The sequence below is a fragment of the Pyxicephalus adspersus genome, chromosome 1 (genome assembly GCF_032062135.1).
Source record: "Pyxicephalus adspersus chromosome 1, UCB_Pads_2.0, whole genome shotgun sequence".
Lineage (NCBI taxonomy): Eukaryota > Metazoa > Chordata > Amphibia > Anura > Pyxicephalidae > Pyxicephalus > Pyxicephalus adspersus.
Window position 1 is genome coordinate 85,572,638 of NC_092858.1, and position 13,390 is coordinate 85,586,027.

General features: G+C 37.3%; 1 protein-coding gene across 1 annotated transcript in view; it reads right to left on the reverse strand.

Annotated features, from left to right (window-relative positions):
- SRRM3 (serine/arginine repetitive matrix 3) overlaps positions 1-1,034 on the reverse strand; it is a 53,251-nt gene extending 52,217 nt beyond the window's left edge. The window contains exons 1-2 of the mRNA XM_072407166.1: positions 1,009-1,034; positions 551-631 (exon numbers count right to left, since the gene is read on the reverse strand). Coding sequence (XP_072263267.1) covers positions 551-631; positions 1,009-1,034 — 107 coding nt within the window. The remainder of the gene's footprint in view (positions 1-550; positions 632-1,008) is intronic.
- Positions 1,035-13,390: the final 12,356 nt, after the last annotated feature.

Consider the following 13,390-nt stretch of genomic DNA (forward strand, 5'->3'; position numbering starts at 1 on the left):
CCAGCCATTCAATCCATTACCAAGAAACACATTTGAGTTGGAGTTGAGCTTTAAAGCTGTGCCAATGCAGACAATTTCTTTTTAATTCAGCATACAGGATCAGTACATCAACTGTATGTATATGTTAAAATCAAAAACAAAAAATGTTATTATTTAATTCAGATGTGCACTTGATCCCTCATTTGTTGTCAATGACATGCTTAATATAATAAAGGTATTTATGTTACATTCATCATCTTGCTTGCTTACTGAAAAAATAGTCTTTATCAATTCATCTATATTTTATATTTCATGTCTAAATTTCTGTACAAGGCTGTTTATTGACTGATATTCCTGGTCACTCTTTATTCATGTTTAGAGATAATGTCCTTCCACTAAAATAAGGAATTAAAAACAAAATTTAGGCTACTGCATTGCAGTGAGTCAGTAATAGTTTCTAAACCTTGCCAATTTATCATTAGCTTTTCCTGGTGGCTGTGGTCCAGCAGGTTTGCCTGATTAAGTGCAGACATAAAGTGAACACTGGGAGATGGATAAGAAGTCTGCTCACCGACTCCTTTTATGTCCAGATTTCTTCTTCTTTCTTTTCTTTGGAGGAGGTGATACTGAGCTGCTCAGTCTTCTGTGGGCCCTAAAGGGAAATAACAAATACATAATGGTAAGAAGGCATGAAATAACTACATAGGCTGTCATTGTTGATTTCACTATAAAAATGCTAGATGCCCAGCTGTTGGGGCAGGATTTCTTCATCATCAATATAGGACATGATGAAGGAGGCTAGACTGTCAGAGGTGGCACACTGCCATTTGCATATCATGTTATTAATTGATATTATTACACTATGCCACTGTGTCCTTATTTTTACTGTCCCCAAAAACCTGGTATATTTTTTGTTGATGGTGTGCTATGTTCCTACTGTGTCCATCCAAGGTCCTACTTGTTGGTTCAAGGTTTAATGACAAAATGTAAACAGTCTGTCTCATTCAGCCAGTTAGCATTCTGTCTTACTGGTCAGCTGACTCAATCCAAGACATTTTGTCCTAAAAGGGCATAAAGCATAAATCCAGCCCTGCTAGCAGTTTTGCTGATCCAGATTCTCTAATACTTTTCAAATGACCAAAGACAACCATATTTAAAATTCGGAAAATTTTAGGAAAAAGAAATGGAATAGTTTGTTAAAGTAATGTGTTCCTGTGAACATATGTTTATTGAATACCTAGATAAATCCAAAAATCAGTGCTTTGAACTTCAGTACACGTAGGACCAACCCTGAGGAAGCCTGGATTGGGCGAAATGCATCGGGTAAATGAGGCTACGTCAAATACTTACATGATTGACGTTCCCAGCACATACTGTTTCGCCTAACGTAACTTTTTGAAAGATTTAACGAAAAACCACCAAGTAGGTGATTTGTGTCTAGCTAAATGGGTACCTAACTTCAAGGAATGAGACAGTACCTTATCTGAGAATCATGTTTAATACAAAATAATTGTCCTGCAAAAAAACCCAGTCTTTGGACTATTTTTACTTGGATATATCAAAGACAAGCATAGACATCAAGAGTACTGACTTGTTGCCCGCTTGTTTTTGGCAAAACAAAAATGCTTTGAAGGCTGGGAATCATCATTCCGGACAAGAATAATAAGGGTTTTTCAAAATAATAAGACAAAGAGCAATGTGCAAAGCAGAGCCCTACTAGTCAATTAGTAATCATTCTTTATTTATTTACTGACTGTATGTTTTGATACCACTCTAATTTGCTAACTATGACTTACCAATTTTATTATGTACCCATTCGACCCTCATCTTTTGTTTTTACCTAAGTTGGCTTTCTGCTTTAAATAAAAATAAAAACACTATCTTTAGAAGAGTATGGGGTCACAAGCATAGAATCCTACAACAATCAGGGATATTTTCACAATAAGGGGGGCTATTTTAGGACCAGGGTCCCCAAAATGAGTTTGCAGGTTTGGGACCCCCGGGGGCCACTTTCATGGCAACAAGCATTAGGATACTGCCCCAAACATAATTTTGCACGTTTACAAAACTTCAAGGCTGGGTTCAAACAGGTGGTGTGGTTGTGGTGCGGTTACCTATTCCTCATGTCATTGAAACCCAGGGGGAGACACTCTGTACCACTCACTACTGCCTGTGCAGGACTCTTGTGGCTAACTCCCCCTAAAATTGTATTGCTGCAGCGCCATCACAAAATACGAAAAACTATAGCTATTATACCATGCTATCCTGTCACACATATCTAGCCACCCACATTCTGTGATCCCTAATTTTTCAGGATTGGGGAACTGTAGGGACCTGAAGATGTAGAAGTAAGAACATTTTCCCCTTGGCTATGAAGTGCATTTCTCTGGAAGCATCCATTACAGAGTTACTGGGATTCAAAAAAGGTTAATGGACTCCTACAACTGACAGGACGCATTGTATGGTGTAGTTTCTGCTCTTTGGTACAGTAATGGTGAGCGGGGAGCAATATATGTCTGGCCAGCACTGCATCATAGCTTTAGTTTTGAATGTTGCATTAATAAAATGAGCATCAAATAGTGAGTGCAGAAATGTGTCATCTCTTTTATTTAGTGCATTTGCATGTTAAGGTTACAATTTAATTTAATTTTAAATTCTATTCTAGTTTTAAACATACATCCTATTTGCATTGTGGCCCGCAAATTTTATCTCAATTGAGGGCTTTGAAGTGTGAAACAATCCAGTTTCTGGCTAGATTTGGTATGTGGTGGTGTGGCCTTAAAAAAGTTCCCTGTTCCCCATCAGGTCCACCTCTGTTTACAAGTTTGCAAAATAGTACCCCAGATGAACTGAAGTTTTATGGGGTGTGGCAATCCCTAATATATATTATATACATTGGATTAGTTTGTAGAGTGGCATGGCTCATGCTATTGTTGCAATTAGATGATTGGTTAACACAATAGTTCACATAACACGTTTACCCCTCCAAAATATGCAAAATTTTGGGTCTGTTATATCCATATACCCAGCAACCTCCATTCAAAAAAACATGAAACATTTAATTACCCTCACAAATGATCTCTAAATAGACCTTTACTTTTTTTGGTTAAATAACACAGAACAATCAAACATGCACTTCTGTTTAATGAATTACAATGCATTAGACAAAACCCTAATGTAGTTCAACTAAATCATGCTATTTTTCAGCAATTGTGTGGATCACAAAGAACTGATGTCCTGTATACTAGGCTTGCTTTACTGAAGGTGAATATTCTTACATAATAAGTGAATGAGAATATGAAACTATTCAATTTTTCTGCCACCCGAGCATTTTTTATATTATCGGACCTATCCCCAACCTTTTCTACTAGGGTAAACTGTAGGTAATGCAGAGATCACCAACCTGTTGGTATAATCTGTATAAGCTACCCTAAATCAAGAAAAGTTTCTGTTTTAACAACCCCTTGCTAATACAATTTATTTCCAAAATAATGGACAGGCTATTTTACTGCACTGGTATTGATTAGAAAGAAACTCTTGTTACTATTTAAAGTAACTGAAATCTCATTCAAAAGGCAATCAATCTGTATTAGAAGGTTAAACGGCTGTTGCTATATGAGACATGCACAGGTAAGCTTTAGACTTGGAGAGATCTGTTGCAAAGTAATGTCACTTAACTTTTTAAAAAGGTTTGGTGTTGCCACAGTGTTTAGCACATGTATTTGGTAATTTTTCACACTAACCTAAAAGGTTCACAATATTTAGAATACAAAAGGTGCCTTAATCAGCATTCCTTACACAAAGTGCTGGAAATAGGAATTTTTAGGGCATATTTATCCTATTAAAAACTGAAGATGCATGGACGGCAACTTAGACACAAACATCACAGAATTGTAATCCCCAACTTAAATGAACATGATATTAAAAAGTAATTTAAAAAAGTGATAGGATAGAGGTGCAAAAGCTACAAACAAGTAGCATTTTATTTTGTTGTCTGCAAACCACTGGTTTTTCAATGGCTTCAGCCAAAAAAAAAAACAGTAATCCTTTAAAGATAACATAACAAAACCAGCTTTTGTTGCAATGTTTACCTTCAATTCACAATCCAGTCCTCGGATTAAAAGTAGTCCTAGATTACTAAAAGTGGCTTCAGAAAGTATTCAGACCCCCTTCACTTTTTTCATTTTCCCAATGTTGCAGTTTGAGACTACATTTGATTAATTTTTTTCTCATTAATCTATACTCCATAACCCCGTATTACAAGATGAAAACAGAATTTAAGCCCAATATTATATTTTTTTCTTTAAAGAAAAAAATGAAATATCACATTTACATAGGTATTAAACCTTTTGCAACAACACGTGAAATTTATCTCAGGTGCCTCCCATTTCGTGTGATCTCTGCTGAGATGTTGCTGCACCTTGTTTGGAGTCCACCTGTGGTAAATGAAATTGATTGGAAATGATTTGGAATGGCTTACACCTCATTATAGAAGGCCTTATAACTGACAATGCATATCAGATGAAAAACCAAACCATTAAACCAAAGGAACTGCTTGCAGAGCTAAGAGACATAATTGTTGCAAAACACAGATCTGAGGAAGGCTACAAAAATTTCTGCTGCACTGAAGGTTCCCAAGAGCTCAGTGGCCTCCAAAATTCTCAAATGGAAGATGTTTAGCACAACCAGGACTTTTCCAAGAGTTGGTTGCAAAGGTACAGAGAAAGCTTACGTTAAAATCTGTTCTACAATGCTCAGAACCCCAGACTAGGCTGAAGAATTCTCCATCCAACATGTCAACACAGTAGAGGCTTAGGGACAACCCTGTCAATGTCCTAAATCGGACTGAAAAAAGCCCTGACTTGAACGCTATAATGGCTGTCAACCAATGATCCAACCTGACTGAGCTTGAGTAGATTTCCTAAATAAAATGGCAAAAAATCCCCCAATCCAGATATGCAAAGCTTACTGCATCATACCCAAAAAGACTTGAGGCTGTAATTGCTGCCAAAGGCGCTTCAACTAAGTACTAGATAAAGAGTACTAAAGAATACTTACTTACCTAAATGTGGTATTTCAGTTTTTTCTTTTGAACACTTGAACACAAAAATGTCCAATGTTTGTTTTCACTTAGTTATTATCGGGTATTGAGTGTAAATTAACCTCCCTAGCGGTTCATTTCTTTCTGGATTTATGTCAAAAAGCGGGAACTTTTTTTTCATGAAATTTTTTTTTCATTGTAGGCCTGTAATTCATAGGCATAACTCACCAGAATATGTCCAAACAAGAATTTGAGAAAAATAAAGTTTGAAACACAAAATCATGTCATAATAATAATTGAATTTATTAATAAACTTTAAATAAAAACCACAAAAATCTGAGGTTTTTATGATTTTTCTCATAAATTAATAAACAACTAATAAACATCCCGGGTGTGATATATTTTGAAACAAGGGAAATGGTCAAAAGATGGTCAGTAATCAAATGCAGAGGTGAGTAATCAAATGTATTGGCAGGTAGTCAGTGCACTGTAACAGTGTATCTCTCACTCCAACCATCAGATAGATACTTGCTACTTTGTATTGGATTCAATACAGTTATTTGTATTGAATCTAAAACAAAAAATTTGAATTTCCCGCTGGCCACGTCCCCCCGGCACATGCACAGACGTCTCCAGTAAACTCCTCCGGTGACTCATCAAGACACAGACACGCTGTTGCAGGGGGAAGACAGGAAGAGAGGAGCCTGCAGGAAGATGCGATTGCTAAAGCGAAATGGAGGAGGACGCTGGCAGATAAGGTAAGTCTTTATTTATTGCTGCTTTACCTACCCCGAATGTGACTCGGGGTTACCACTTTTAGCAAGTTTTTTCTACCCCGAGTCACACTCGGGGTTACCGCTAGGGAGGTTAATTGGGGGGAGGGATTTAAACAATTGTAGCATTAGACAATATAACAAAATTGACTAAAGTGAAAGGCAATCTGAATACTATCTGAAGCCACTCGGTTACTAACATGAAATACACCTGCATGGTAAACCTGAGGCTCGAGATTTCACAAGGTTGGACCATGGGACAAGAGGACAGTCTTTTTGAGGGTCTCTCCACCTAGTTGAGCCTTGTGTAGGGCAACTGAGACCACTAGTTGAGAAGACCCTTGTTCCTTTGGCTTTATGGTACAAGCAACAACTGTAAGTGGCTCAGAAAGCATATGCTAGATTTTCTTTTTATTCCTTTTTGCACATACAATATTAGATTATTCTATTAAGATTAAGACAGTCCTGAGCATTGGTTTAGGCTGTTTCCATATTTTATTTTCTAACTGGGTATCTTTAAGGAATACAAATTATGCAAATACTTTGTATTCTAGTTATTTTCAGTAGGTTCTTTCTTCAATACTTGCTCAATCTCGTTTTTCATTTTCATTTTTTCAAAAGTCAAATTCTTCTACTCCCAGTCCAGCCCTCCTTTCTATTCTGCTTATCCTTTAAAGAGCTGCATTAATAATGAAAGTTATTACACAGCAGAGGGCAGGCATTTTTCAACATTTAAAGCATTTAATCGGGGCCCGTTAAAAATCAATCATCTTCAGTAGCACATAGTGAATAGCTTTATCTCATGTCCCCTGTGACCAGCAATTTGCTGCTTCAGTTCCTGCATCTTACCAGCAGACATTAAAAAAAGTCATCTTCAACGGTCAGAAAAAGAGCAATTGTCCTTATGAACTGTTCACCTCCATTGTGTGCTTGCAATGATATAGTACAGAGAACAAAGCACTTAGTTACACAAAATGTATACCATGTCACATATGTACATGTATACTATTACTTCATCTGTAAAGTGGTTAACTTTAAAGGAGTTGTAATCACAACAGCAAAATGTCCTTTTAAATAAAGAGTACTTATTCTTTACTGTTAATTTATAAGTACAGTTACCCACAGCAGTCAGTTAGCATCTGTCCAATATTACCCTGACTTCTACAGTACAGAGTAAATTCATATATTCATATTAGTCAGGGCCAGTGACTGAAGTGGGAAAAATGGGCAAATAGCTAGGGCCAGTACTTTCATTTTTCCATTTTCTTTTGTGGTCCATTGTTGAACTGCTTAAAATTGGCATAGTACTTTGCACGTTTCCTTATGGCTAAATTTGTGGTTCAGATGGGTTGCCTCTCAACTGCAGGTGTCAAACCTCGGCAGTGTGGGCAGAGCCACATCGACGGATTCTTCATGTCTCCTCCAGACCTTAGTGTGGCAGCTCTGACTAACTTCTAAGACATCCTCCTTCCCAGCCCTAGAACAAACAGACAAGCCACAGTTTGTCTCAATCAGTTAGGCAATATCACCCCACTCCTCCAGCATTCTCTTTTGTTTGTCTGCACTTGAGCCAAAGGTGCGGACTCTAGTGTCTGGAAAAGGACTGATTAGGACATCAGAACCAGGGAAGCTTATAGGCTTGTACAGAGGGTGGCTACCCTGCTGAGCTGATACTAATGTGCTGAAGTCGCAAGTTTTTTCCACTGGCACTGCACCAGTCCCAACATATGAAACTTGCAAGTTAACTTGTTGGTGTGTGTTGTTTTTGTTTACTCATACATTCATCCGTTCATTGTGCTACTGGTAGATGATTTAGGCTTATATTGCCTCACCTTTATATTTTGGACCAGGGCCCCATGTCATTCAATATATGACTATATATACAACTGATATTAGATGCTTTGGCTTACACCCCTATAAGCAAGTGTATAATAGAAACATTATTAATAAAAGGGTGTCAGAATATTAGGTTATAATAGTACTTGTGGTGCAAAGAACAACCGCTGGTCAAATAGGTATGACTTCAAAGAGTTTGCTGAATTCATAAAAAAACAGCAATGTTTGGCTATAGCAATGTTTCCCTTTCACACAGTACAAGCAGGAAAATTTGTATTATTGCACAATAGACCCTAAATGTCTATTCTGCAGTAAAGGACTGTCTGTTAACTCAATTCTCTGTTTGATGTGTACTTTTCTACTCAGGCCTAATTTGTTTTGTTCTGCTTGCACAATCCCCCCCAACAGTATAGGCTGGTTGAGGTATTTATGCAATACCCAAAAAAGTCTATCTTCTCCAGTCTTGGTGAGTTTTAATAAATCAGGCTCATTGTACTAACTAATTCTATTGTGCTTGGGATTTAGATGTGTCTACACATATATCTGCAGATTGTTGGAGTGGTGGAACAGTTTTATGCTGATTAGCTTAAAAGTGTACTGAGAATTTTTTGATTTTCAATTTGCAGACATTATTGGACAGTTTTTTCATCTGATCTTAACTAGCTTCCAGTTTTACTAAATTAACTTTACAGAAAGATTGAGTTTGGCTTTAATTTTGTAACATTCAACGCCTATGTTCATTGCTTTTAGAAACATCCTGCACCATCAATGACAAAAACAAACAGATTGGGGCTTAGAAAGAAGCCTATTTTCATGGGCTGTTAGGATATATCAGTCTTTGAATAAAGGAAAAAGAAATGGTGGAATGCTGCTAGAAGTGAAAGCATTCTCTAAATGTTATTTCTAATACATTTGAAATCAGAACATGATTACTGTGTCTTAGAATAATAATAGGAGCACACCTACAGAAGAATTCTGTGCAATTATTGTGGGGGCATTAAATTTCTAAACGGTAATGTATATGTGTGGTTAGTTTACATTTTGCTAATACTGAATGAAAAATTGTACTGTATGTTTATCCAAAGACACATAAACACTGTTCAATAAACTCTGGTATAGGTATGGCAGGTACCTCTAGATGATAAGTGCCCTCAGTAGCCAATAGTGAGATGCAAAAGTTAGGCAGAATTGGCTCCAGGAGTTGGTGATAGTCTGCATAGTAATGCTTGAATGCCATGATGAACTGGAGGTGCCTATTTTGGCACTTGACCTTTTATAAAACTGAAGGTTTGTTTTAAGAGAAGAATTGGATAGGACATATGCAATAATAATAATGTAAAATCATTACACCTATAATGATTTAGTAAAGTAAGCTGATGTGTACAGTGTCGTACACTCTGCACCTGTTTTCCAGTGGCGTTCCTGTGTTGCCACATAGTCAGAGGAGCTTCTGAAAAAGACTACAAGTGGAATGTGTCCACTGTTGTCACCATCAGGAAACCAGCACTGAAAAACAAGATGCAGCCATCACTGAACCACATTCATGGAGACAAGAAGTGGGTGCAGGAGACTGGCACAGCTGAGATGCAACAAAAAAAAGCTCATGATACAAAGTAACGTAAAATACTACCATTAAGTTAAGCTATGAATTTGTAAAAACAAAAATATGCTAAAATTTTTTCTAATCACTTTTTCTTTCTTAGTGAGTCTCTGCATCTTTCTATTCAATTGCCCCACTTGACGCTGCAATGGAGACTATTTTAAGACTGAACGATTTCTTGGGATCTGGATGCTTCACAGCTAGCTTAACCACCTGAGCGTTACACTGAGGTCTAGATTTCTGTACCAAAAGTGATCCACTGTTTTTCATGAAAATTTTTTTTGAAGGTCGGGCTTAACGGCAAGGAGGTTAATATGCAATTTACAATTGTGTTAATGTAGTTGCATGAGAAACAAGGAAGAAAATTGAACAACCTAAAATAAAGAGTTGTTCATGCTGTGGATGAGCATGATCAGAAATAACCAAAATAAGACAGCTGTAAAGAAATATAAAGGGAAGAACTAAAGTGAAGGACAGGAAGGGTTACTGTGACTCCACACATGTAAGAAACAAAAGGCACTCTTTGAGGCATTTTATAATGTATTTGGTATGTGCTTAAGACAATATAATATTTATATTTTACATTTCCATGTCCTGTTGCCAAACACTTGTACTTTTATGTATTTGACAATCGGTTTGGTTTGAAATAATTATAACAGTTTTTATAGATTTTGTTTTCATTTACTGTATTTACAATTTGGGTGTAACACATATCTGTGTTTTTCCTCTAAGCCTCTTGTGCAGTTGAATAGTTCAAGCAGCTTATATGTTCAAAGCATTTTCTACCAATATCTGGATGATTAATGTGTGTAGTAGCTGTAAAAAAAAAAAAACTGGATGATTTACCCATGCTGTGCTGGAAAAAAACACAATAGTTGCTTCTGCATGCCCAGCACTCACCAAGAGATTATGAGTTAATGATTTCAAATAACTGATAGAAAGAACCAATCAGTGCAGGATCAGCAGAGGTGGCCTTCTTACGTGCCCTGATTCTTTCAGTTAGAATAGATTTAATTTTTTTTTGAAGCTGCTGTCAGAGGCAACTCTCCAGATGCAGCATAAATGATAGAATAAATGAGAGGACTGGAGGTAAGGCAGAGCATTCAATTGATAATGTTTGCTCAGGAAAGACATCTGAAATGTACCATTACAAAATATCCTCTAAGTTTGTTTCAGTCCATAATTAAAAATGAAAGTACAGTGTCAAAACTGTTATTCATGTATGACATACTGATATGGGTCAAATTTCCTGAAGTGCGAAGGGGATAAAAAGCATTCTTTCACCCTCTGTGAATATTTATCTAATTTTAACAAGTGAAATTTTGTGAAAATCTTGACTGCACAATAAAAAAAAACAGTTGTAGCAGGAGTATTAGAAGAAATAGCAAGTTCCAAACATTATCTCAAGGGTTCTTTCTGCCAGATAAATGCCTTCCAACACTTTGCTTTCTGTCCAGATTTCTTATTGTCTTTTGCTTTCTACATTTGCACTTTGCTGTCATCATCATGACCTGTATTAGCAACCATCACTTTGTTTTCTTACACAAAACTCTGGAATTTCTTTACATAATTTCCATTACCCATGTTTTAAGAAGCCACTGTCTGCATCTGTAAAAGATTCTATATGCAGTTATGAGTGAATGAGTGTACTATCGACCTTCTGGTAATTAGTTTAGTTTCTTTGCTATGCTTTAAAGTTCTAACTACCGTGTTTCCCCGAAAATAAGACACTGTCTTATATTTTTTTTGGCTCCCAAAAACACACTAGGTCTTATTTTCGGGGTCGGTCTTATATTAGCCCCGGTTTACAAAATAGTGCTAGGTCTTACTTTCGGGGTAGGTCTTATTTTCGGGGAAACACGGTATATAGAAAGCAAAATATACACATCTTCCTTCTGTATATCGGAGACAATACAGGGCAGAGATGTCAAAGTCCAGTCCTTGAGGGCCACAGTTAGACCAGAACTTTCAAAAAAAGTATAAATTGGTTTAGGCTGTTTTATAAACAAATATTTTGTAAAACATTGTAAACAAAACCCTACTAAAATACCTGCTGTCTTGCCCTTAAAGACTGAAATTGGACAACCCTGATATAGGAGGACATTTTATTGATAGTACTGTTTTTTTTCCTAATCAGTAAGTTGAGGGTTTAACTTACTTTGATCAAATATCAAAACAGAATTCAATAGGGTTAATACGTGTAGATTTTCAACAAAAAAAGATTTTTTTGGTGATGATATAACAGAGGTATATTCATGTGCATCATATAGCAGTTAACTTCTGAATATCGGTCTGAAAAACATGTTGTAACCCTTTAAATGGATCATTAAATGTTGAACCTAATGTAGTTTCTGATGGACGTGGTGGCTGTATCACATTGATTAACATAAAATCAATAAAGATACAATCATGGGGCAGTTGAGCAAAAGGATGCTGTCACTTTGTCATCAACAGCTGTGCATGCTTCTTAATACCTGTGGACCTTAGTAATTTGGAAAGTTTCAGACATGCAGCTTTGCCCCTTAAAATATCTGACCTCCAGCTAAGGACTATAACTTCCAAACCCAACATTCAAAGTAAAAAATAACACAAGTAATCCTCTTTAAAACAGGCCTTTGAACTTAACTTGAGCATAAAGATGCCTTGTTATACCTGGGAATTAGGCTCACCCCTAGCCCCCTTTTGCTGTATCAAGCAAACTATGCACCCCTGTTCAGACAGATTTATGCAGACTTTGCCAGATGGTCTTCCTGCCCCCTCTATTTGTTCCACACACTTCTGATCCCCCTACTGCGTAGGACCTATTTCTAACCAAGGTTTTGTACTTTATCTGGAGCCACAAAGGGTATCAAGTAAATTGCAGCACATTGTCCCACATTTTAGATATTATCAAAGGGCTGCCTAAGTGGCACAGCTTTCCCACATGACTCTATTGTCCAGACAGCCCCAATGGGGGGACAAAGAGGCTCAGTCTAGCAAAGGGGTCACAATCACAGCCTTTATGAAGATTCCTTCCGGTTTGCAGCCCAAGATTACTTGTTCCTCCCTTCCATAGTCCTTATCAGTTTGGGATCGATTGAAACATCCTCCTGGGATATGTGTGGCACATTTGCCTCTTGCTCCACTTTGGGTAACCCATAGTTTCCTCCTGGGTTGGAGCCTGGCCAATTTAGTTAGTGTCTAAATAAATAAAGTTTATTCGAATAAAATATTTTTTTTTTGTAGGGTGGGGGACATTTTATCCAGGCTTTTATCCAGGCCATTTTTTAAAATAACGAAAAGGATGTTTTTTTTTGCACATAAAACAGAGAGAAAAATACGTTTGAAGCTAATTACTGGGTGTGTATTTGAATGTCTGGTAATGTAAAAAATTGGAGGCTTTTACTCTATAGCTCTCTATACTTCTACTCTATAACATCATAAGAAGATTAATAAGTAAGACATTAAAAATGATTGTGTTGCTCTCAACTAGGATATTACTGGTAATCTGATTATTTTAGTCATCTTGAAATTGCTTAATGAACTGGGGGGTTCTGTCACTGAGGCAGCCCTGATACTGAGGTGGGCTGAACTGAAGGTATCTGTGTTGGATGAGGTCTTTCACTAATGGGTCTACATTTAGTGGGTCTGTCACTTAGGCAACGTACACGTCAGATGATTCTTGCCCAATTCATTGCTTCAGGGCTAGATCGGAAGGGAATGAATCGGACACTCATGGATCCATCAACAACAAATTACTACAATACAAGTGAAGGAGAGAGAGTGCAGCAGGGTACCGCTCGCTCGTTCTTCCACTGCCCTCTCCATAGAGCAGAACAGCACTGTATGTCCAGCGCTCATTCATGCATCTTTCAGTTTTTTGTCGTTGGATAGGATTGTGAAAGACCCGTTCCAACGACAAATGGCTAACATGTGTACGTAGCCAAAGTGAAGGACTGCGCTAGGGAGGTCTGTCACTGAGGGGTCTGAGCTGTGCTATCAGTAGATGGGGTTCAGATTTGAGGGTGTGAGGTTCAATAAACATGTAATGCTATGTTGAATGCATCGGGTAATTGAAACTTTCTGCACCTCACTGTCAAAATGAATAATTTTCCATGCACATGCGTGGGGTTTGACCCATTCCAGCCTGGCCAAAGATCCTGAATCTAAAAGAAGACCAGG